At 42.2% G+C, this 25,812-nt stretch overlaps 1 protein-coding gene across 6 annotated transcripts in view; it reads left to right on the forward strand.

The window, feature by feature from the left end:
* Nrx-1 (neurexin 1) overlaps positions 1-25,812 on the forward strand; it is a 429,130-nt gene that overhangs the window by 224,561 nt on the left and 178,757 nt on the right. For all 6 annotated transcript variants that reach the window (XM_076811144.1, XM_076811146.1, XM_076811145.1 and 3 more), the window contains 2 exons: positions 12,854-13,012; positions 23,388-23,540. In XM_076811144.1, the coding sequence (XP_076667259.1) occupies positions 12,854-13,012; positions 23,388-23,540 (312 nt within the window). The remainder of the gene's footprint in view (positions 1-12,853; positions 13,013-23,387; positions 23,541-25,812) is intronic.

Genomic DNA, 25,812 nt, shown 5'->3' on the forward strand with positions numbered 1-25,812 from the left:
ACGGTTAATAAAACTATGTCCTAGGAATATTTCGTTCACCAACAATTTCAAGAAGCTGATGATGTATAATATATAAAGAGCCCCAGTGCTTTTAAGGGGTCATGCTCAGTCAGGAGGCCGAAAAAAGGGTGGTCTTTGGAATTTTTTTACTCAAAAGCTATAACACATTTCTCAAAAAATCTTTTTTCCTTTCAAGGATTGCATCTGGTACCGTGCATCGTAATTTTTTTATTTAAAAATATTTAGCAATAACTAAGTTATGGTCCATCACTCGAAGGTTCTCTAAAGAAAAAGGCTTCTGCCTTGACCACTGCTGCTCGAAAGTCGATCATCTGAAATAAAAAATTCAATAGAATTTACTTATTATATTATATTATCTAGTATTTGGCAAATTTGAAGTACACTTATGTAGCTGTCCTCTGAACAAAAATTCTTAAAATGAATCTCCTTTTCATGGAAACCTACAATCATTTCAGATACTAACGATCCTCCATTTGTTCGAAACGATAAGTAAGCTCCACACACCTACCCGTAAAATTCATCGAAACAAGTTAGAAACACTTCTATTTCATATTTGCCCAAGCGCCACACGTTTCCTCGCCAATGAACTCAAGATCCTCGTTGACTGACGCTTGAATGAATTCGGTGATGGCATAGCGGTGCTTGCCTACCTTTTCTACCGCCTCCTCTTCACTCTTTTTGAATGTTTCCCCGTTTTTCAGAGATTTCGCGAGCCGCTTTCCAGACGCCCGTGGCATCGCCGTAATTTACGATCTCGTTAAAAACGGAGAAATCATTTATTTTCGCGCGACATGATCTACGAAGGCTCTCGAGAGGAAGCCGGCTACGCTAGAAGGGGCGAGAGGGGCGGGGTGGTTTTCAGACGGCCCAAGAAAGACGAGTTGTGGGAATAGATCATTTTGCAACCGCGGCCGTGCAACTTTATTGCGTAATGAGCACCAATCGAGCGCTTCCCCCGGCTAGACTGACGGGGGTCGTTAAAACCGTGAAATCCCGTTACGCCATTAATCGTGCTGCCCCGTCGCGCGGTATTAATGACTCGGAAGAATTAAATGAGATGAAAATATTCGCGCATCGCCGTTCGTTGCCGCCTGGTCCGCGGATATTTACGAACGCGACATTTCTAATGGTAACGCGAACCGTTTGTTAACTTCGCCGAACGAGGGTGGAATACTGACGAGGCAGGGGGTGTTTGAATCTGCTGCAAATTTTAATGACATTTTTCGACAATTTCGGTGCACTGATTGGGCTACGTGGAATACAATACACTGATTCGTTGAAAATGCTCCGGGACAATGTTTCTATTGGGAAATATGAATGAAATGAAACGGTACATGGACGTTACGATGTGGAACCGTATTTGCAATCAAATTTCTTCATAAAACGCCTGAAGCTTTAAAATAAATAGTCTTACGTTATTATACGTAAATGTACTCCACCTGTACTTTTGAATAACAATAAAGTATGCGATTGATATTGACTGCAATAATGCCATTGAGTTATTTAAAAATGATAAAAAGTTGCTCTGTAATGCTAAAAGCAATAAAAAATATGTTTGGAAGAAATAAAAACTAATAAGATTCAAATGTACTTCTAGTTTTCTCGAGCGTATTTTTTTATACTCTGCGAAAGCAAGATTAACTTATTTTCCTGTAAAAAAGGTGGCAACGCTTATCCCAAGGGAGCTCCAGAAGAAATAGAACCCCCTTCAACGAAATTCTCTACAATATTAACGGTGCCGCGTTTTGACGCGAATTTCAAACTGTTCCGTCGTTTCCTGTATTATTTCCTTCATTATTACCTTCTCCTTTGACGAGCACTCGTAGATGCCTAGTTTCCATCACGTATCCGACGTTCACCATTCCCGTTCCGAGGCGCGACAAATAATCAGAGGACGAGGATCGAGGCGAGGCTCGTCGGGCAAGAGAGATTTCGTTTCGCCTGGGCTCGCGAGTCACTCTGCTTCTCTGGCCAAGCGACGCGCTCGTCGCCCGAAAACGCGGGGCGCATGGAAGCGTACAGCGGCCGGCGAAGATGGCCGCAACGTTAGCCATATTAACGAGGGTGAAGGCGACACGCGGGGAATTGGAAAGGCCCGTGTGGAAGACAGTGGCGATGTGCGCGAAACACGCGGAACACGGACATCAAAGTGGAGCGAAAGAGAAATGGGAAACGTACGCGGCGGACGGAGGTTCATGAAGACGAGTGGATGAAATGGAAAATGAAGATAAATAAGAGGCGGGGGAGGGGCGAGGAACGAAGGGACTGCGGAGGAAATGTGACAAAGCGGGGTGGAGAATGGAACGTGGAGAGCTGAGCATGAAAATAAATGACTGGGACACGAGTCTACCATAACAGGGTGATTTTGATGCGAGAACAGAGTGTCGCCCGTTCATTTTAATGGAGCTATACAGAAAGCAGAAATATTCGACTGATTATTGACAGTTTGTGTAGATGTTTAATGGTTTCGGTGATATTTAGCTCCTGTGCGTTGAGTAAATCATACGTTGAGAGTTCTGGTACTGAGTAATGGAAAACTTAATGGAACATGTGAGATGAGTGTTGCTAATCGTCGAGTTCGAAGTTCCTTCTGCATTGACACAGAGCTGCCAGTGATTCGCGAGATTTTCCCATTGGATTTGAGAAGCATTGTCTGCAACGCTATTGTGACGTCTCAGCCTCAACATGGGATCGCGACTGTTAGTGCTCGCCAGCGCCACCAGAGGTCTAATCTTCCTGACTCTTTCTCGCAAGTCCCAAGTTCCAGTCTCGTTTGTATATATACAAGTTCCAAGTTTTCTCCTCTCGGTCACGCGTCTAGAACAGGGTCGTAGCCCTACTTGACTGTCCCAAGATGAACGCGCACGACTCGTCTTCCTCTTCTCTTCCTCCTCGATCCCTTAACATAACCCCCCTCAAAGGTCCACACCTCATCACAAGTACCTCGTATGGGGACTCTCTCTCAATTTTTCCCAAGGAGAGGAGGAACGGTAGTGGTGTTTCCGAACGTGTTTTACAAACTAAAAAATTCCGCGCTAACGTCACAAACTAATTTTTCAAAGAAGAGATTCTGATACCACAGAATTCAAGCGCACTGTTGCACCCCTAGTTGCAACCCTACTATTTACAAGTCTCCCAAACCACTCCTAGACAAAACAGCACTTCTAAGAAGGGAGGAAAGAACAAAACGGAACGAAGAATAATAACTGAGCACGCTAGCAGGGAAGCAAAACCTGGAAGATTTAGAGAATTAAAACCTTTAAGAAGGAGAATATAAGAGCAAGAAAAGAAACTCTCAGACGCTGCGCGCAATTGAAAGAAACGGGGGACCTTAACGTGGAAGAAACACGAGGCCCAGGAAAATGGCGACATGGTAATAAGGGGAACGCGTAACTGTTAAGGGGAAAAAAGACGAGAGCAAGGAAGGAAACCGGAAACGGGGGAGCAGAAAACAGAAAGAGAGAGAGAATTAATGAAACAAGTAAACTGCGCCGGGCTGCAAGCCCCACGGTGTAATTTACTTGGCCCGCAAACCCATACGTTTCCAAGCCTCAACCCCTTCTGCCTGCTTCCCATCGGCCAGCAGGCTTTCTATTCGAGGCTGCTAATTCGTATTCAGAGGTCCACCCACGGAATCGGACTTTGGATCCTGCGGCGACGCCTCTGCGCCCTGGAAAATTGCTTAACGCGATTAACTCGGCTCGCGACCGATATTTCTTTCGGCAAACGACATTCAGGATGGGCTGCGAAAGGGCCAGAGTTCTCTGCATTACTGGAATAACGGTTTTTAATCGTGGGGAGTAATTAATTTTATATTTCTTTCTGTGGGCAATTAGGCATACGTGGCATTAAATTCGTTAATTAATTCGTTGCAGCCTTGAAAGGGAGGAGAAATATTCGGCTGAATTTTCATAAGTTCGTGTATTTGTGGATGCAATTAGTTTTGGAAGGATGTCTCTGTATTTTACGAGAAAATAAATCGGGAAAATAAATTAAAACTCACCTCAAAGGTCCGAAAACGTTTATCTGCTAGGTTAAAGTTTAATGATCTGATTCAGTGGTGGTGCAAAAATAAAACTTCACAAGTTTCACAAGAGGACTTTACCGTTTGGTTTATAAACTATCAATATACGTTTCAATAGTTTGTACTGGCTATTCATCACAAAGACTATCAGCAGTTGAACAAATTAACGTTTTGTGTCGTTGGAACCAGAAATAGCACGAAGTAACAATTTTGATGGAAACAATTATAGGAAAAAATATGTTAGCAAAGTATATTCGCTTGGTCTTGACTGTTTGAAATATCTCTGCCCCATTATATTATTATCAGTCTAAAGTAAACAATTATTCAATCTTATTCAACGATTCACGGAAAACCTTGTATTTCCAAGTAAACCGTAAATTACATTCTACAAGTATTTCAAGTTGATAAAACAGATGCACCAGCAAGATAAAGCCCACCAATAAGTCAAACGTGATTTCTTCCTCTAAAGCTTGTCAACGTGTTAACCAGAATTCTTTTCGAACCATGGTGCCACGATTTCACGTGGGTTAAACTCTTTCCTTATTAGCGTTTTTCTCATTTCCTCGGTGGAGCACCTTCGTGTGCCTTAATAAGAAATTCATTCGCCGCTCTAAGAAAAAGCCTGCATTGAAAATAAAATGCTGACAGTAACGAGTAATTTCCTGTTTTTCTGCACACAAGACGGATCCCGCAGCAGCAACTCAATTTCCTCTGAGTGAAAAGCGTCTGTAGTAAAACTGAGCACACTGTTCAGCAACATTCGGTACGAGAAGCCGGAATAATTAATGTGTCTCGGGATGTAAATGCAGCGGATCTGCCCGGCGGAAAGTCGAAACGAAATTATCGGGCACGCTGTCGCGTCACGTGCGAAGTAAAGGGTTGGGAGGAGGAAAAAACATCGTTCGCCACGACCCTTTCTGGAAAATTGCTTAACGCGATTTACTTGTCGACCAAGATTTCCCGACAGCTAATGTGACACGTGAAAGCTGACGTTCCCTTGAAACGTACACGCAATAATGGCGCACGGTCGGCCCCTATCCCCTTCGATATTCACGGGAAAGGGGGTCGAAGTTTACTGAAGCTACTTGCTGCTGGTCGACAAGTGAAATTTAAATTGAACGATGTCGATCGTTGTGCACGGCGACTTCCTGAACTGGGGCGGGCTGTTTCTATTTTCTACACGAAAATGTCACAGACCTTCCACAGTTCGGTGACAACCCCGTTTTCTTGGATGTCAATAATCAATCTATCAATTAAGAGTGCACCTGCTTTTACACCCTGTCCAACTTCTTTTAAAGTGAATGAAACAGATGATACAGTGGGTAATATACAAGTAAAAAGGGACGTTCAGGGGTCCTTCCACTGCGACGACCTGATAAAGTACCGCTGCTTGGAACTTTTTTTTTGTCACAAAAAGAAGGTGTTTACTAAATTGAAGTTTATTCTACTTATTAACCCGTGCTTTGAAAATGCAAAAGGTTGTTTTTCATATTTTTTTAATGCCTGCTAGCCCCGAAATAAGGGTAGGCAATATGCGCTGTGAAAAAAAGACGCCTTGACTGCGTAGTCGATTTTGGAGGAACAATATATTGGTGGTATCGGGGAGGCTTGTAATCAGAACTAGCCCTAACTAGAATCACACAATTTCGTTGTTTTTCTCATCTTTTGCGTCGTGGAATGAATAAAAAATTTAGCTAATTTCGATAGTTCAACTTTGGACGTTCGCCATTTTGTTAATGCTTCATCAATCTAATTAATCTCAGTTCCCGACATAGTGACAGTCATACTGATTACAAATCTTCTTGGTTTCTTTCTTTCAGATACACGGTTCCTCAAAAATCAACCACGCAGTCGAGGCGTCTTTTATTTTACAGCGCATATTACACCCGTTTATTTTGGCGCAAGCAAGCTTTAAAAAAATATGAAAAAATAATTTTGTATTCTCAAAGCATGTATTAAAAAATAGAAAAAATCTTGAATTTAGTAAACACATTCTTTTGCATCAGCTGCAAATCAACGTCCTACGAAACAATCTCAATAACTCCGTGATTGATAAAGTAGTTGGCACCCAACTGATTTTAAGCGCAAAAATACATTGAGAATGCCAATACTAAATGAGATTCAAGTGAATACACGCTAACTATTCGAGTGAACGCAATCAATATTTCCAGCCCTGCATGTATAACTACTACGAACACGTATCAGATTAAAGATAGTAATCACTGGTCACTGGCAACTTAAATTTGACACCCACGTTAGCCAAATGAAAAAAAAAGGGGGCACTCTAATTGGTGAAACGTCCGTATCGTCGGAAGCTGTGCAGGATTTGAGAGAGATTCGAAATTAAATCGTGTATCAAAGGGAGTGTATACAGAGCTTTTTCCTGGTTCGCGGCAGAATGGCGTGGGCAGACCCCCAGGCAGCCATAAGAACAGCTTTTGTAAACGAGCTTAATGCGCGTAAAGCCTGGGAAAAATTCTCGCCGAGCCACTTTTTCCCTCCCCATCGAGACAACGACGGTGAACCGCGCGGGTAAAAACCGCGTGAAGAAAAAAAAAAAAATGTCAAGAATCCCCGCGCGTCGTCGCGTCCTGATGGCATCGTAAAATGTGTGCCGCGAAGAACTCGAGGACTTTCACTGCGGCTTCCGGCCGTTGATCCTGCGACACGTCCCTGCCGCGATTTTCCATTGGTTCCGGCCGGTTAATAAAATTGCTGGAACGTGAACGCGCCCCTGGAGGATCGCTTCCAACGCAGCCTATTACCGCCACATCCTTCAGCTTGGACCTTTTTACGCGAGTGTTTACATCGGTGGTGGACCTTTACGAATTTATCGATAAGTTTTTACGGGAATTTTGAACGTCAGCACGGTGCTTTGTTGCGGGAGCGCAGTACAATGGGAATTTAGATGTCGATGGACGTGTTGAGAAATTTTATTGGATAGTGAGGGATGAAACCGTAAGGGAAATGACACTTGGGGGATTTCAGGTATGAAAGTCTTTGTGAAGCGATCATCCTACGTAGTTCGTGTTGCTTTTGACTCTCAGTTGGTTTGATTTTAAATAACGAAGTGATTGGTTTGATAGTTATGGTGGGTTTAATGTTAGTCTATTTCTATTTGTTATTAGGCGTTTTAATTGTTTGTTCTAGTGGCACATTATGGCTTTTGTATCTTCGTAAGTTTCGCGAGTAAAAAGGTCAATTGTATTGATTTTGAAGGAGGTAGGGTTTAAAAAGTAGCATCACACAAGTTTGCTTATGCAATTTGCATTCAGGTGGATATGAAACATATATTTAAAATAATTGGGACCTGTGTATAAAAAGTCCTTCTCCCGAGATGCTGCAGGTACATAAAATTATTAGAACATTCATTCATTCATTAACAGAGTCTATTTATTCTTATTAAACAGCGACGTGACAACCAATCGCTCGTTTAAGTAGTATAACCTTTCGCGTGTCAGACAGACGAACCAACTGTGCGCATTGCAATCCAAAAAGGGCACATAGTCTATTTCCCGGTATTCCAATTCTGTTTACTGTTTTTCGAATCTATTTTCAATACTCGCAAGTACTCCCCGAGAAAACTGATCCCATGAAAGTAATCGGGCTCAACTTTCCATCGAATAAAAGCGCAACGAGTTCCATCGCAGTTAAAAGTTTCTGCCGAAGAGGGGCGCTATTTTCGAAATACGAGTTTCGTCTTTCAAACGGAAATTAGTTGCCCGCATGAAAGCGGTCCTTCACCGCACAAATTGCGCCGCACTTGAAATTACACGCGCGGTGCTATTATTTCAAATTTTCTCTGAACGACCTTCGTCCCGTGTAATTTCGCCGATTTAACGAGGACACGCCGATTTAACTCGACCGTCCATTTACGTTCCGGTGATACATTCCGCGGCAAACTGGAATAAAAATCGCCCTAACAATTTGGCGCAATTTAGCGGACGACAAAGAGCTCGGCGGCAGTCCCACTTCCCTCGCCCGGGCTGGTAACGGGGAATTTTCATGGAATTCTGGGCGTGCACGCGGATGGGCGGATTTACATGATCGACGGGTTAGTCGCAAAAATCAGTTCTTGCAGCATGTTAAACTCCGGGCCCCTGATTTAAAGGTCCGCCGAACCAGTGCAGCACATTCCTCGCGTAATAAACCATTTCTCTTTGATGCGTGCGCACGGAACAACGGAACGAGAAACGCACACAGACACAGGCACGTGCAGGCGCGTGTGCATTTGCTTCAGAGGGTGCTGGCAAACGCAGCAATCACATTGTTACGAAGAATATTTACGGGCAACGAAAACAAAGAATTTCTTTACACGAGGAGGATTTAGAGAACTGAAAGGGGCTTTGGTAAGGCAACGAAACAAAGAGGCACAAACGAAGGCAGTTTAATTGTTAGTATAAAGTATTTCCCCGCGGTAAAAGGATCTAGAGTCAAAGAAAGGGATTTCTGTTGTAACTGCGATTGCAGCTTTGCAATTAGTTCCTTCTAAACGTAGTAAACGCAGGAGTGAAAAGTAATCCATGTTGTTTCAGAAATGATTAAAAGTGTAACTCTGAAGCATTTCTGAATGTTCTCTTTCGAGAACTCTTTCGAACCCTGGTTAACACCAGTTTCGCCAAGTTTGACAAAAGTCTAGAAAGTCTCTTCCCGATCAATCTAACTCGGAACAAGGAGCTTTGAATCTCGATGCAATGTAGTGACCACTACATTTCTACACCCTCTAAATCACATAACACCCTTTCGTTTTTCACAACCCCTAACAACGCTACTTTCGTTTCGAAGAACGTGTCCTTGAATCCTTTCGTCGGCAAATAAAAATCGTCCCTCCGTATAATAATAATACGTCCAATATGCATTACATAAACCAACAACAGCGCTCTGCTATTAAATAAGCCTAAGCCTTAAATCACATTATTAGTCAGTGAAATATTAGTTAACCGTTCGTCAATCGTACATCAAAGGTGCCGCCTAAAAACAGCTCGAGGATGAAATTTATGAGAGCAGCGTGTAATTACGAGGCGAACAGACACGCTGATTGCTCTTATCTCGTTCGAAACTCCAGCTACGAAGATCTCGTCTGTAGGCGATATACCGAAGTTTCGCGAAACAGGAGCCGCTCCATGCTGCGCGCTGATTGTGGCGCGTGTAAGTTTTAATTGCGCGGAAGTTTGAGGGGTCCGCGACCCTGGAACAGCCGAGTCGCGTACAATTCCCCGAAGAACAACGAATTTCGATTGGGCCGCAGAATAAACTTTAACATTCTACTTAACGTCGACGGGGCACGGGTGTGTCGCCCCCCCCCAAGCTTGTATCCGTTTCACCCGCGAACTTCCAAGATATTCGCAATGTAACTAGGGCCATAACGCGCTCGCGAGCAGGATTGTCATTCGGCGAATTCGTCGCGACGAACGAATATTAACACGACGCGTTCCGTTGTAAGAGCTCGTTTCAAACAGCAGTTAAGTGCCAACGACACCGGCGAGTCAACAAGGGAGGAAGAATATTAGACGAACTTCCCTAATCCCGTTTCGCGAAGTTTTACGCGAGATAGTGCGTTCCTGAGATGTTTCACGACAGGTAGGAAAAGAATATTAAAGAATATAAGTTACTGTTTTTCAATCCACTGTAGCTTTGCGCAAGCAGAACCTGTCAGCCAAGCAGTGGAAAGTTCTGTCGGGTCAGATTTAAAAATTCATGGAATCAGTAATTCCTGATTTCTCCATATTTTTTGTTTCTCGAGAAATCAGAAATGAGATCATATTTCTTGAGAATTCTCGAGAATTTGTCGACAATGCCTGTTGAAACAGATACCTACCTACCAAAGGTCTACGTCAGGAGTGGCAGGCCTAAAGGCAGGACAATTCTTTTCTGTCACGAAAGGGGTAATATGTATTTTCTCGGACTGCTTAATACCTCTTCGACCCGATTAGATATCAACTTCGTTCTTACTCACAAAGATTACCCACACAAAAACCAATTCAGGATTTTGCCCTAATTAACCTCTAAAGAGGTGAAATGTGTTTTCATGGAGTCCTTAATATCTCTTATATAGGTCCAAAGCGAAGCGTGGGGGTATTTTGCTAGTTATAATGTCCGAAAGTGCTCGTAACATAGTGTTCTAACTTAAGATTTCAACTATTCAAATAAAAGAATCTACATTTCAAGTATCACTATTTATCAACACCACAATTCCTAAAATTCGTGGAAAGGAAACAAAAATCAGAGCTTATCCCAGTTTAAAATTTCAAAATTAGCCAATTCCACGTAGCAAAGATTTTCTAATAATCATTTCAACCCCCAGCCTGAATATTCCCCCACACTTCGCACCACAATTACACCAAACCTGTCCAATCACCTACATTGCCTTTCAAAAGTATTAAAACACCTACTCTGTGTGGAATAATTGCGAAAAGCGTTGCAAATGTATTGAAAACCCCCAGCAAAGTTGCCTTTATTTGGTGTTTTAAATTAAAGGCATAAAATAAAAGCAGTGAAAAGTATTAAGTCTGTATCAAATATCAGAATTTCTGCAAATACAGCAGGTATCTTAATCTTCTAACACGTAGGTATGAACGACAATGTACATAATTCACCGAATCATGTACCAGCCTCCACGAAGTGTGGTGGAAATCATCGATTCCATCAGCATCGCTGAAACCTCCAATTCGCGAAATCCTGTATCAAGCAGGACGAAGAATCATTGTTCATCTCGCCAGCGTGAAACGGCGGCCCCCATAAAGCTCGGCGTTTAGACAAGGGCCCGTTCTCGCGAGCGGCATCCTCGAGTGGTCCATTACGAGTTCGCGGAAAGGCGTCGATAGTCGTTATTTCCCCGTTATCCTGCCCCTCTTTCATCCTCTCTTTTCACGATTCAGGAACCCCTGGCTGAGTCTTCAGCGAAAAGGACTTCGCCGGAGTTTCTTGCCGCCATTTCTCCGCCCACTGGCTCTTTTCGTTGCTATAATTAGACTGCTCTCCTGCAAAGGATGCTTTTCCTTCGGACCACAGCCGGAGCAATCTCTTCATAATTCCCGCGGCCTTATCTCGGATGTTTCTTCGCGAGCAAACAGACCCTGGCTGGAGAGGGGAACTTCAGCGTGATAAAATTAAGGGGGAGCAGTTCGTTAAGGGGCTCGCGGGACCCTTTCCACGGGCGAAGGTTCCCTTGGCTGGCGAGCTGAGTGGTGCATTACGATGTTTGCCCTTCCACTCGCCGCCATGCCGGATATTGTTGCCAAGACTTCGATCGAGGACTTCCCAACCACTTTGTTTCCTACCTGGCTGGCTCGTTGAAGGATATCGTGTTCCACTGCTGCGTGGAACGGTGCTCGATGCGTGTTGGGTTTCTAGCCGCAGCAGCGGCGTGAAATCTCATTGATGGAGGTGACGGGCCTCTAATCGATCGGCGTAAACTGCGAACAATCGAGACACTAAAGATATGATTTAACGCGTTCGCTGGGAAAATTCACCTGGATTAATTTGACACGGTGGCTCCTTGGCGAACCCGTCAAAGAGGAATAGCTGTACGATAAGGGAGAAGAACTCCTGCTTACACAAGTTGTCAGACGTTGCAGCGTCTTCTACTAAACCAGTTCCTCGAAATTCATCGCGTTGCTTCTGTACAGGTGCTCGGTGAAGCGTAAGAACAAAGACTACGAAACAAATGACCTCCCACGACAGCGTTCCCCATTTTCCCTTTTCAATCTCCAAGCATAGCTCGCGCAGCGCTCCCCGTTGCTCGCTCGGATACGTTTTTACGTCGAGTAGCTCTGCACGCTTCTTACAAAGACGCAGCATCCCCCGACATCGCGGGCCGTGATAAAGGGAATACCGCGGCAACACTATTCGAAATTTCCACCCCTTCTTTCCTCCATCAAGGGTCGTTGATTAACAAGGAAAAAGATCTTAAGCGCCGCAGGGAACAACGGCCGCTGTCGTTTTCACGTCCACTCTATTTCTCTCCGTCCAGGGAACAAGATCGTCCTCCCTTAACGGCAAATTAAATTCCCGACGTAATTGTTTAGGGCCCTCGTTACCGCTTTCGCCGCGATAGACGTCAGCGGCCTATTGTCCGGGGCAGGGAAATTAGGATTGAGATTTGCAGTGTGGATAGTACAGCGCAGCACAGGTCCTGAACATCGTGCAGCAAGCTAAATATTAATTAGAAATTGAAAAATACTCGAGGTACAGTACGTGTGTCTATATTCCTGCAGCTTCTCTGAAAAGATCGAGAGAGAAAAGTATGTCAGAATTTTGTAGCGCTTGACGCTACAAAATCCTAGTCCCATTAATGATTAAATTTAGACTCCAAACTTCCACCGTTCTATCCCCATTAATTACTCTGGATCAGCAAGCAATGCTCTCCACTTACCCTGCAAAGAGAGTAGAGGCTCACAGTCACTCACAAGTCTGTACAGACTTATTTTTATGAAAGTGACCAAAACAACGGTACCTTTAAACACCTGAAATTTAGGAGAAGTGTGTAGACTTTCGTGACTGACTGCGCATGAAACACGGGTAAGCCGTTCGTCCTGAGACGATCGAACACCCCCCAATTTATCAAGTTCGACGAAAATGAGGCAACACGCGTGTCCGATGAGATTGCCGGCATGTAGGGGCTGTCCTCGGCGGCGAAATTTAATCTCTGGCCGCGTCGAAGCGTGTCTTCGTCTCAGGACGAGTTGGCCGTACTTTAATCTGAAATCGGGTTCCAGCGGGCGCTTTTAAGCCGCCGCTGGAGGGTGGAGCGTAACTTTTCGGAAAGCCCTTACGAAACTTTGCCACCCTATGGCTTGTGTGTTGCAGCTCTCCGCCATCGTCGATGGGATTTACGCGGAGCATGGGCACACTGCGGGATCGTTCACACATTTGGCGAGCGATCGACTGCTGGTGGGCGGGGGCGCCGAGGCGAGATCCCTGCAGGGCGCCAAAGGGATCAACAACTTCGTTGGATGCCTCAGAAAGGTGAGATCCGTTCCCCCGTATCGATGTGATCCACTTCTACGTTTATTTGGGTCGCGTTGAATCGAGCGATCAGGGGATTCGTGCGGGGAGGTATGTAGAATTTTTGGAAGTGGTGGAAAATAAAAAAGTGGAATGCTTCTTCATTCGAATTAAAGAACAGCGAACTGTGTGCGGTTAATTGATTCGTAGATGAAGACTCATTTATGAAGCAGGCTCGTGACCAGTATTTTTCAAACGGATTAGATTTTGGCAAAGTGATGACTTAAACCCCCCCTAATTTCACGTGGACTACGTCATGTTTCGATTTGATCAAAATTGTATTAAGATATCTGGTGCAAACGGTAATCGACTTGACGTCAATTTAGGTGCAATGTTGGAATCACTGGGTGATCTTATTTAGAAATTCTTATAAGGATTAAGCTTTAATATTGCATACTTATTTTATATTTAATAAGAGGAAACCTTAGCTCAATTTTAAATGGAAATCTGACCAGTCAATGTAAAAATTCTGTTCCAGTTTACGAATAGAATCGTTCTACAATAAAAGTCAGTTGTATTGCAGAGAAGAAAAAGTTAGATGTAGCTTTTGAAAATTCACTAAATATGCATGTGCAAACATTGCTGCTGCCCTTTAAAATTCTATTTCGCACGGTCGAACGGGACAACCGGCCCGAAAACTAACAGGAACGCCACGTTGCACCGATTGCGAATGCACTTGCGCATTTTTAATCCGTTATCGCTGCCATGACCGCATCGTAACGTCAGACTGGTCGTCGTTTTGTCCCGCGGCGTACCGTTTCATTAAAAGATAAAACCTCGTGTTGCTGTCCTTCCGGCGCCAAACACCCGGCATAAACGGGGCAGAAATGCCGGGAGTTCATAATTTCCGGTTTAATGGAATACAGAAATTATTTCGGAGCGTTCTCCGCCATGCGAGGCACGAACTTCTTACGGGCAACGAAAATTAATGTGTGGATTATTTTTAGGAATAAATTTTTAATTACAGTTTACGAAATTTCCTCTTGCCAGAGGGAAAACGTGTATGAAATCGGAAATGGAATATTTTGTGTGAATTAAAACTTGAGAAGTTCCACTTTTCATTCCGTCATAACGTAATATTCGGCGAACGATAAATTCGGGTAAAAATATTAATGCCTTTCCCAATTTGCCAAAATGTGGGTAAACGCTGTTACACATTTGCTTCGCGTAATACCTATTATACGAAATGTAAATCCACATGGTAACATAATAATGTGAAATATTTCCAGTAGGTAGTTTAATTCGAAAAGCTAGCACGAACAAATTTAAAAGATAAATCGAATCAAGGGAATAATAAGTCCCCCCAAAAAAGTCCTTCAAATACAAAATTCTCATACTCCTTAAAGCTAAAATCTACCTACTACACGCATTTGGAAGTATTCAAATATCTTACGTAGTTGTTGAGAAAAGAAATGATAAAATTTAGAGTTGTCATCCCCATACCACCCTAACAAGAGGGAGTGGAGATCTGAAATTTCTCTTAGTGGTTTTTTATGCAAAGTGCACTATTTGGTATACCTAAACACTAAAATTGATTCTGGGGCCGTAATCAAAATAATTCCAACCGTAATAAGACTGATCGCAGCAGTAACATCCCCCGGTAGCCCTGAAATTGAAAAGAACCCTATCTCGAGGAGAGTTCGGTCTGACAGAAGCGTCGTTTGCTGGATAACGAGCAGACAAACCGCCCCTGGTGCCGTATTTAATTCATTAACCCCGTTCCTTTTGTAACATCCGCCTCCTTCCCCGGCCAACGGGCAAGTCGGAGCTTCGTCATCGTAGCAATTACCTTAATACGAAAATTGCAGTCGCCGATGTGCTACCCGCCGCGTGGATGCCGCGTTTAACGCGTTATTAATTATGTCCCCTCGTGTCGCGACGCTTCTTTCCGCCTATTTCATCCCTCGTTTTATCCCTCGCCGAGTTTGCACGTTCGTTTGCCCCGTCTCGTACGTTGACTCTAATTCCCCGCGAATTTTAACGAGCCACCGAAAGAACCACGATGATTTTCTCAGCTTCTCTTCCGGCGCATTCATCAGGAACGTTTTTACAGTAACTCGCTTTTTATGTCTGGAATTGTATCCCGTTCTTGTCGAGCCGAGGAGCGGGCTCGATTTAAAGCGTAACGTTCTACGTCGAACTCGAGTCCGCTTGCTAATATTTTCTTAAATTTGCTCTCGGCAAAGTTTAAGGATGGGTGTCTGCTGATTTGAAACCTGCCGTGGGCCGAGGAGTTTTGCTTCCCTCGGTTTGATTATTCATGAAGAGCAGAAGTTTGGGAATTATGGCTCGTGCACCGTGGTACTTTATCGGGAGTTTAGCTTGGTTACAGTTGACTGGAGTTATTTTCGTCTTGTGGGTATTGTTTAAGTGGTTGATAAGTCATTTTTGTGGAGAATGTGAAGGACTCTGTAAGTTGGGACCTGGAAACTATGTGGTCTTGTGATTCTTTTTGTTCCAAGTTCGAGTTAAAATCGGATTGAGACCCAGTCAACAAATTATGTACTTGATTTTCCTAATACCAAAAAAGTCTTTACGTTTCTCAAAATAATACTCAAACACCTCGTCAAGGCCCACATTTCTATCTGCATAGAACTCATTACCAGAGCAATCTTCTCTCTCAGTTTTCCCCTTATTACAAAAAAAAAACAAGCAACAATCTCGATCGTACTATCTCAATACTCAATACACTATAAATAACAAACGAATTCTTCAGCAAGTGCGCTAAACAAGCAGTTGCACGAACTCCCAATGGAAAAGCTGTTTGCAACGTTCTGCCAGCCGTGGCGCCACCAGCACACGTGCCACTTGTCACCGATGTTCTAAATAAATAAGTAGAATCTAAGAATATGATTAATAGATTTGCCTGCCCAAATAGTTAAGGGTATTTCTCATTGCTAATGCTGGGATATTTGAGTTAGAATTTATGTCTTTATATGCATGTACATAACTATGGAGTGATCAAATAGTTAGGTTAAGGGTTAAGGCATATCATGATCAACCATAAGTGAGGAAGATAGTGTTTTAATTGAAAAATTGTTATTATTATCGTAAAAGATTAATCTGAAATTGAAACAAATCATGCAAAGTTACCAAGAAAAAAAATTTGAAACTGACACATACTAATGCACGTTTCCGTAACAAGTCTTTAATTTCGACCCCATTTAAATGTCCATAATTTTCACCTTTTGTTGTAATTTTAATTTTAAAATCAACAGTCAGCAAATAATGAAAGAAAGTGTAAATAAACACAATTTCTAATACTATAACGACATTTTAGTCTGGTACGCGCTCTAGTGGCGCCCTCTGCGCTGAGTTTTGCGTCAGCTTCCCCATTGAAGCTATCGTGCAAGTGCCAATACTCTGATCAGCAACGTCTCGCGTCCATATCTCGACCAGAATCCTAAACAGAGCCTCAAAGTTATCTTCCAAACAGCCCATGATGCATCCCTGGAAACAATCATTCCGCGATCACCAGTTGAAAATCGTGCCCTCCAGTCGTTTAATAAATTCCCTCCCCTGCTTCGCGTTCGCCTGCCACTGCATCCGGCGTTCCACGTCCTTTCGTTAAAAATGAAAATATCCAAGCTGAAATTCCAGGCAGAACGGGCCTGGTCGGTGGCGGTCATTGCAGCGCGATGAAATATTCATGGGAGGGGGGCCAACTTGCTTGCAAAGTTTCGCGAAAAAGCGAAACACCAGCGCCAAGGCGAGGTGGACGTACACTCCGAGCCGTAATAAAGAAACGAACGAACCACTAAACCGGCCGCGGTAACGACGCATAAAGTAAAAGTCCCGAGTCGAAAGGTTAACGGCGGCCATCGTTCTCTGGCTATCGGCCGTTAAGTAGCTCGAAGGGCGCAGCGACGCAAACTGGCGTAATATGCAAATAGAGATCGCCCTTACTTTTGCCACCAATTACTTGGGGGGCGAGTTTCCGGGGGAAGTATCGCGCGTCTGACTTGGGGGCGCGTAGGCAAGCTTCGAGTTTGAAGCCTGATAAATGGACGAAATTGGAATTGAAGATGGGGCGAGAAATGTTTCGCTGCCACCTTTCGCGGAAATTGGGGATGCTTCTTAAATTTTGTCGTATATATATATGTTCTGTTTTTGAGGGTTGAAGTTTTATCCGCGGTGTCCCTGAGGATGAAATATCTAGTCGCTTTATGCAAAGAATACGGAGCGCGGAGAAACGGGGGTCATCAGACGAGATGCGTGTAAGAATATAGCTACGAATTTCGTGCCTAGCGTTCTTTGTTGACAGGAGGAATTTCTCTTCGTTCGTGTTAGTGCTGTTAATATTCATGGGGATTAGAGTATCATGCATAGATAAAAATATATAAAGTAAACTTTTTAAGTTAAACGATTTATAAAATGTATTAAAAACTAGAAAATATTTCCTTTCTTGTACTACAATTTCGATGGTTGTTTCGCACTTTAAATAAAATTAAGGCGCTGTATTAAATGAAATTGATTCATATTCTAATATGAAACATCCCGCGCCACGATTTTATTTAAAGTGAGAAAACACCATCGAAATTGTAGTACAGGAAAATAATTATTTTTTACTGCATTTTATGAATCGTTTAACTTAAATTTTTTTTATATATTCTTTTAGTTTGTAGTGTCCAAGTTTTATTTATGGCTATAGGCTGATTGCAAGTCGTTTGGATTTGTGGTTATGGGTTATATATATTGATGACTGGGTAATTTTTTAACCCCCTCGTTTTTTTTTACACCAGCGTGTTTGTGGGAAATTAAACATTTTTTCCATTTTTCCTATTTTCATTCCTGACTTTTTTTATACAAAAAATTACATTGTCATCACACCCACGCACACCTACAAAGTTTCAAGACAACTGTGTTGGTGGAAGTGGGTGAAAATTGAGTTGCCAGATTTGAAACATACACCAAACATGCAGAGGATCGAAGCTAATATAAATCGTTTAATTAAAACGTGTAAATTTAGGAACGAATGTATCTCGAGAAGTAAATTGCTTTGGACGAGTCGAGGAGTTACAGGAAATTAGTATGATCTCTATTCGCTTTGTGATTCCGCTGTTGCGCTCAATGTTTTTCAAGCTCAATCACGATGCACGATCGATTAACAGAAATGCCTAAGTAAAATGAGATTACTGTACAGAATACAGAAATTTACATTAAAAATGCACGCAATCATAAATTAACGTTTTGTGCTTTCGAAATGACTATCGTGGCGCGTTATGGACAGTTATACGTTGAGCCTTGTAATTCGTTGCATGTTTAATGCTAATAACGATTCGAACGAGCACTGCAAATTTATTAGCAAGCGGCCCGGGAAGTTTATAACGAGGTTACTGAAAAATTAATGCTTGGAAAGCTTTTGTGGCTTATTAAGCTCCTGGCCTATAGTAACACTTTGCTGCTAGAAGTTGCTTGCATATGCTTCAACACAATAGCTCTAGAGAAATTATATCGCGCAGCAATATCAGCGGGATTTTTTTACTACTACAGAGAACACCATTATTCCTTTCATCCCAAGATAATTAGAAGTAGCATAAACGCTGACACCGAATAATACATAGACATACTGATTTTATTTTAAAATCAAAGATAACTTTAATTACACTTCGTACAAATTTACGAATATCACTGTCAGTAATGAATAATTCCGTATTTCCAAGCAGCCTCCGATAATGTGTACACATCGGTCTCCCGTCGTGCATATTCTCAACGAAACTCGTCGTTTCGCCAATTTCCCCCCGAAAAGAGCCTCGTCGAAAAGCATCTCCTCGTCCCAGCTCGGTGTATTTCAAGTCTTCGTTAACGTCAATTCAAAGGGAACCGAGTAGGATAATGAAAAATATCGCGGGGAGGGGGGGGGGGGCGGAAAAAGTGAAATATTAAAAACGCGCGCGCGTTTGTCAAGAAAATTTAAATGGCAACGCGGTCGTCCCTCCCTTGCCGGTTTCTGTATGCGGCTTTTTCGTGCAGCTGTAGGCGGAACAAACAAAATCCTGGGGATTCGATATACAAAACCAGAAGAAAAGAGCTGCAGTATGCGCATCGTAGTCGTGTGTTTTTTTTAAACAATGCTGAAAAATTTATTCTGCGCGAGCATCGCCAGATTTTCTACCCATCGCCGATCCTCTGGGGAAATTCAGCTTTTGTCGTCCTCCCAGTTGGATATTATTGTTTGTTTAACTATGCGGACGTGGTCGGAGGGTAATCGATACTCTTTCGGCTGAAGGATCGACGCTGGTGGAAGATTAAATAATATTTATACGGAATTGTTTACTGGAGCGACCTGGAGAACCGATCGAGCGGGTTTAGTCGCTATCGATCCATCCTTGACATGGTGATATGTCTTTTTATAGATTCATCATCGTTGTCCAGTGTGCGTGTGTGTGTGTAAGAGTCATGTATAATCGACAATCGAATAATCGAAATAGATTTATTCATTTGTCTGTTGTATGACACTTTTCTATGAGAAGGAATATGGAACACTGATTATGGAAAATCTCGGTGGTAAAGAATTCTAAAGGGAGATTACTCGAAGGATGCTGGGTGGCTTATAATTTTCAATATGTATATGGGGATTCAACCAAACTGCTGTGCTGTAATGACTATGAGCTTGAAAATATCTTCTTCGTGATTTTTACGATTGATCTCGAGGATTTTAATGAAATTAAAATATAATGTAGTCCATTCGAAATTAGCGGGAGTTTAAGTCATCATTTTGCTGGTTTCGATTTTGTTTAAAAATTACAGGCCGTCATAGTTTTGCAAATTTTGTGTATCTTTGCGTACACTGTACATTATTTTCGAATAGAACAGAGAAGCATGTATGTATAATAGGGTGGCCCTTATTTTTTTTGGCTCTCGCCCCCTAATATGGTTCTATTTCATTAAAAAATAGTCCCTGAAAAAGATTATTGCAATCGGACAAAAGGAAAGGGTGCCGACCAGGCCTTAAAGTTTAGAATTCAACAACAGTTTGAATTTAAAGAATTTCTCACAAATGGTAAGCCCTATCGAAATTTTGTTCAAATAAAATTAAAAGAGCATTCAATTTTCTACAATTACTGTATGTATAAGTTTCTCGTGTTTTCAACCATTTTTTAGATAATCGCGTTTGAATATAGAGTACGGCGTGACGTATTGTCTATACACGCGTAGTGCGAACCTCTCTATATTCAAACGCTATTATCTGAAAAATTGTTGGAAGCACGACAAAATTAAATATACAGTAATTGTAGAAAATTGAATGCTCTTTTAGTATTATTTGAACAAAATTTCGATAGGGCTTACCATTTTTGAGAAATTCTTCAAATTCACACCATTGATGAATTCTAAACTTTAAGGCCTGGTCGGCACCCTTTCTTGTTGTCCGCTTGCAATAAATATTTTCAGCGACTATTTTTTACCAAATGGCACCGATCTAGGGGATGAGAACAAAGAAATACAAAAAAAATCGACACGTATAAATAAGTACCACCCTAATGTATAAAATAATACATTTGATTGTCTCTAACAGTCATTTTGTAATGCCATTAACCCTATACGATTTAACAAAAATTCCACACATATAATTCCTCTCAAAGCACATTAGTATTCACTTAAAACCAGGCAGAATTTTTACTTAAAGTAGAATATGTGTCCAACATTTCCACCCGCTCTACAATATCCTTGGCATCCCTCGAATCTAACTTACAAAACTCGTTACCGTTTACAGACGACACATAAACATACTACCCACTTCAGTTGTAAAAAGTGAACCAACACGAAGAACAAACATTTATCTCCTCGCGTTACATCGAAAGTCAATCACGAACTGACACGAGAGTCCCGGACCACCCCGAGCATATAGCGCGACGGATGCACATCCCGAGACGTCGAGATTACCATAAAACCCGCGTAAACCCGGGCCAAATATCGCGAAACTTGGCTGGAATAATCGAACTCCGTAACCGTTTCCACGTTTAAACAGAAACTTCCCTTCGTTCCCGGAGAATTCCCCTGGAACCAAGTTCCGGGACTTGAAAACTCCACTTGCAGACGTCGGTGATTACACTCGGATCCGCTCAGTCGGTTACAATATTCCGCCGTCGAATTTAAACAAGACCCCGCCGCCGTTGAAATAACACCGTCCGTCGCGGTCTCCGTTGGCCCGGAACTGAAGGTCCTGATGGATCCAGCACGTAGCTTCCGGCCAGTGCACCCTGGCCAACGACGAATTCTGCCGGATATTATCCCACTTCCCGTTCGTTAATGTCCCCCTTCCTTGTTCTCTGTGTATTCAGTCCACGGGGGCCTGTCAGTAATCTTAATGAGGACTTGGGCGCTTTGAGCGTTGCCATTCGACCGCGGGGAACAGTCACAGAGGCCCTCGCGTCCGTTCTCCACGAAAACGTCGATCCACTTGCAGATGTTTCGCTGAAAGTTCAATAGAACGTTCAGCCGGTAAAATTGTGTCTCTCCTAGGATCGTGCAAATACCTGGTATTATACAGGGTCGCTAAGGGGCTGTTGATTTATTATGCCCTGCTGTTTCTGGCCGTTTTTCAGCTACCCTCCTCCTACTTTCTCTTACCCAGCTGTACTGCGTTGTGCAGTAAAGCGGATTTTCTCGGAGTAACACCAGTTTGCGACGGCTGAAGAGAGTTTATTGGATTCGGCTAGGCTCGCAGGGACGGTTCAGATTGAGGGGATGTTTTTTTATTTCGGTTCGTGTCAAATGTATAGGACCCCGTTGCTTTTTCCACGTTCTCTTTCCTTGTTCTTGGTTTCAATGCTGGGTAGAATGCGTTTCCATGGAAGTAGAGTTTAATTTTTGTGGTATTGCTTGTTTTGTGGTTTTTGTGGAAAGAAGATAACGATAGTCTGTGAATTCATAATACTGAATGGAATATTTTTCTTGTGGAAGGTGAGTACAGTTAAGTCTAGGTACTTAGGAAAACATTTGCTCGATTCAACTTCCTCGAATAGTGTTTCTATTAATAGCTTTAATAGAATTTCTTGATAGAAACGTGAGGTCCAGAAGCAAATTGAATGTAGGAAAATTCAGAAACTTCTGTATTCGTGAAATTAAAAAGAGTATGCAAAGGAATTACCTATTATTTAACTTTTAAAATCCCCAATAAATTCATCCTGTCTCCGACCCCGATATTTCCACCGCCCTCGTAGTTCCACCGCGGTGCTCGATCATCGAACAATCTCCCCTGGCCTTTTTATCATCGACTAATTAGCAATCGATCGATTAATTAAGTTGATTACATTGTTTATGCGGCAGAGTAAAAACGAGGGACCGTAAATCTCCTTGAAAAACGCCCGAATTTTAACCGAGCTGCGGTTTTAACGATCTCGGTGAATAATGCTCGCCTCCCCAGCAGAGAGGGCGAATTCCGATTGCCTGGGATCGATAAAAAAGATAAATCTTTGCTAATACGTAATTACTATGCTAATTCGTACGTTAATAATCGTGTAACTGGATTTATCTTTCAATTACATAACCCTGCTCACTTGCAACGAGCAATTTAAACGCGAACAAAAATAAGTGAAATTGTTCCCACACCGTCATTATTATCATCGCCGTTTTTGTCTCGCATGATTCTCCTATTCGTATTACCTACATTTGTACAATTCTGATTTCCAACGAAGCCAGTCAACTTTTCATTACATCCTCATTTCCAGCTACAAATCCGAGACCTTAAATCCTTGCTACTCCGTCAACCTAATAGTCTACTTCCTACTGCGTTTTAAAACCCACCCGCATTCCAAGTCGTTTACATAAAAAGATACTATCTTCTTAAATTGACAAACTATAATTACGATATCGCATACAATCACCTTAACTTTTCAACAGTCACTGACTATTCCACCATTCTCCAGCAGAGTTGGGCAAATTTAATTTCGAATCATGAATAAATGAGTAACGAATAACGATTTTATTCGACGCAAAATTATTCGTGAATAACGAATAATTCTGTAGCGTTGTTCGAGCCAGATTTATTCCAATAAATTTTGATTCGTTATTCTCGAATATGTAACTTCATTTTATTCGTCACTTTCATTCGAATATCATTCAAAGCAGAATTTATGCGAATAAAAATTTATTCGATATTTTATTCGAATAAAATTTTATCCTATATTTTAGACGATTAACGCCCAACTCTGTTCGCCAGCGATTTCCTGACTTCCCGCACAACGTCCCCGAACGCTGACCTCGCTCGGCTCACATTCCATCCCCCAAACTATGTATCGTAATATTAAAACCACCGCGCGAGCCCCCGGCGGGGTGGAGGTAAGTACGCGTAGCTCGGCGATGTAATGAAAATGTTTTCCTACCACTTTTACAGGTTGAATTCGTCGCCGAGGGGGTGAAAATGGAGCTGATCGAGGCAGCCAGGAGCGGTGCCGCGGGCGCCGCCGCCTGGGGCAAAATAGATTTCCACTGCCGTGAGCCCAAAGCCTCGGACCCGATCACCTTCACTACAAGAGACTCTCATCTCGTGAGTATACTTGCTATATTATTCCGTTATGCAAAATAGGAAACGTCTTCGAACGATTCGCGGGTAGCCCCAACCCCCCCGTGAACGTTACATCCCCCTAAAACAAGAAAATCCAGGGGATATTCCTGGAATCCTCCCCTTCGACACTGTTCGCAGATGGCACATGAAATTTAACCCTTTCTGCTTGCTGCCTTTCACCTATTCAAATGTGAAACTGTGGAATGTTTTATCCAAGTCGTAAGAATTCTTGACTGCGCCGTTTTTTAAGGCAGAAAATACTGGTTGCATCGGGGCCAGTGATTTGCGGTACGAAATACAGAGCTCTACAATATCCACGAGCAAAATATTTGGGTCGAGTTTTATAAACACGGTAAAATGTCTATTAACGAGATCGTCGATTATCCAAATATTGGTTATCCGGAAGTTTGGCTATCGGGAAAAAGAATGAAACAAATGGGGCATGTTTATAGCGCCACAAATCTCGTTTCGAGCTGTTCCTACATAGAAATTAATTAGTGTAGATTTTTTTGTAAACAGTGTTTAGTTCCTGTAATACTCTGATGGATTATGGCTTCTTTTAGGATCAATATATTTGGAATGTTAGGATTAAAATTGTTTAAAAGGTTCATCTTTATCGTGGTAGGAATAACATGATTCAAAGGGTAGAAACTTCTCAAAGGGGGCATTAAGCGAATTCTTGTACTGTAGGTATACAGGTACAAGTGTGCTGTTATTTTTAATAAAAATATATCACTCTCGGTGTTCATTGCCACTGACATCAGAAAATTGCAAACTTTCAATACGTATCACTCGTACTGCAGACATAAATTCTCTCGAATATATCGTTCAATCTCTTATCAGGTTCTCGTCAGCTACATTGTAGCAAGCAGAAAGGGTTAACAGACTCTCGAGCAATGAAACGTCACGTAGAAACAACAAATCTACACTCAGCTACTAAAACATTCTCCGCCCCCTTATTACCAGACTAATTGGAGAGAAAACTAATTATCACTACACTTGTCCCATGCTTTGAGATATCGGGGAGTTTATCGACGAAATGGAGGGAAGAAAATTTCGGAAGCAATGTGGAGATTTTACGCGGGCGAAGGGGATGTCCAGAGCAGCGAGGTCGTAGTGGCCCCCCTTATCGAAGCTTGCGTTACCAGCGCGGAAATTTAAACGGAACCGCGTCTGAGTTACGCTTTGCGGCTCAGGGCGGCGAACAGAAAGCCGCTGAAATGCCATTTTCACTTTAGTGCCTCTAGAAGTGGCTGATGACTCTCCGCGAAATGATTGTCGAGCACGTCTCACGGCGTTCCCTGTACGTTGACACAGTGCTTCTCAAACTTTCCACTGGAACTTACGCTAAAACCACCGTGGCCGGATACCCTCCGAGAGTTGCGGAATTTTTATGATTCATATGGAGATTTTAGAGTTCGAAAGTTTCAGAAATTTGGCATTTAAACGCCCCTCTTTCGAATTTAAACGGCGAACATTGGGGGAACTTTGGAAGAATATTGCGAGATTTTGAAGTTTCGAGGTTGAGGATCGCAGATAGTTAAACTTAATGTAAAAGCACCGGAAAACATTTTAATGTATAGAGATGTGCTATAAAGTTTTGTGGATTTGAGGAGTCAGAAGTCTAGGAAATTTTGCGCTAAAGAGTACTCGATTATTTCGACAGTAAAATTGAAATTTCTTTCAAAATTTACATACTTATGACTGTAGAAAACTTAATATTTATAGACGTAGATACCTACTTACGTAGATACTACTTCACATTTCGGAGAAGTCACGTTCAAAGTACTTCACAAGTAAATGCTAAGAAAACAGAAAGAAATAGGAAACCTTATAACTGAAACAACTTACAATCATACTGCCACATAGTAATTGGTAAGGTGATGCTTATTTCACTCCAAATTATTTTTTTTGTATGTTTGTATCAATGCGTTCACCCTTATGAGTGAGTAATGTGATATTTATTTGTTTTTTTCAGTTACTTATTGAGGATTGCTACCAGGCATTGAATTTTGTGTTTTTAAGAGAAAAATGCAATTTTCTTTTCGACGTATTATTTTTTCAACACATTTACTTAACATTGGAATATTATTACAAAGTAAATTTGTGAACCAGCAACTTCTGAAAATAGCCAATTCATATTTATAAAAGTCTAGTAGTAATGTTTACTAACCAGAGCTGGTAAGGTGTGTTGCCTTTTACTATTTTGGTGGGCGAATTCTTGATATAATGACACCAGGCAATTCGACTCTCA

Source organism: Andrena cerasifolii, chromosome 4 (assembly GCF_050908995.1).
Source record: "Andrena cerasifolii isolate SP2316 chromosome 4, iyAndCera1_principal, whole genome shotgun sequence".
Classification (NCBI taxonomy): Eukaryota; Metazoa; Arthropoda; class Insecta; order Hymenoptera; family Andrenidae; genus Andrena; species Andrena cerasifolii.